Source organism: Monoraphidium neglectum (genome assembly GCF_000611645.1).
Source record: "Monoraphidium neglectum strain SAG 48.87 unplaced genomic scaffold scaffold02579, whole genome shotgun sequence".
NCBI lineage: Eukaryota > Viridiplantae > Chlorophyta > Chlorophyceae > Sphaeropleales > Selenastraceae > Monoraphidium > Monoraphidium neglectum.
In genome coordinates, this window is record NW_014011049.1 from 7,936 (window position 1) to 8,568 (window position 633).

Here is a 633-nt window from a genome sequence, read left to right on the forward strand (position 1 = left end):
GTCACAGGCTGGCCCATCTGCCAGCCCCCGCCCTCCCGCCCACCGTTCGAAAAGTTCGAGGTTCATCTTGGCCAGCGTCAACAGGCAACCGTCCTCGCCCTCCCCGCCGGCGTGCGTCCACACACACTCTGACGTCACCACCCCCCGCTCGAGTGCCCCCTCCAGGTACACCTCGCGCGTCACCCGGTCCGTCACCCGCAGGCGGTACGGCTCGAAGGTCACCTCCAGGCGCGCCGCTGGAAGCTGTGGGGGCACCCGTGTGCAGATGATCTCGACCTCGGACGCGGTCTGCCGCCACCGGCAGCCGCCTTCAGCTGGCTCGAACCAAACCGCGGCCCCGCCGCCGCCACCGCCGCCGCCGCCGGCGCCGGAGGGCGAAGTGTAGTGCACGCGCGACATGCAGAAGGGGTGCTTGTCGGGGCGCTCCGCGGGGGCGCCCGATGACATCACCAGGCGGTACGACGCATAGGGGAGGGCCAGGGGAAGCTGAACCGGCAGGGGCGCGGCCGCCGCCACGGCGGGCGCCAGCTCAGTGCTCGAGGCAGGCGCGGCTGCGGCAGCAGGCGAGGCGATAGCCGTGGAGTCTGCCACCTCCGCGGCGGCGGGCGGGCGCGGGCCTGCAGTAACCTGTCC

At 73.0% G+C, this 633-nt stretch overlaps 1 protein-coding gene across 1 annotated transcript in view; it reads right to left on the reverse strand.

Moving 5' to 3' along the window:
- Positions 1 to 447, reverse strand: part of MNEG_11071 (hypothetical protein) — a gene marked incomplete at both ends in the record, with an annotated part of 1,907 nt that extends 1,460 nt beyond the window's left edge. The window contains one exon of the mRNA XM_014040459.1: positions 44 to 447. Within this exon, the coding sequence (XP_013895913.1) occupies positions 44 to 447 (404 nt within the window). The remainder of the gene's footprint in view (positions 1 to 43) is intronic.
- Between the last annotated feature and the right edge of the window lie 186 nt (positions 448 to 633).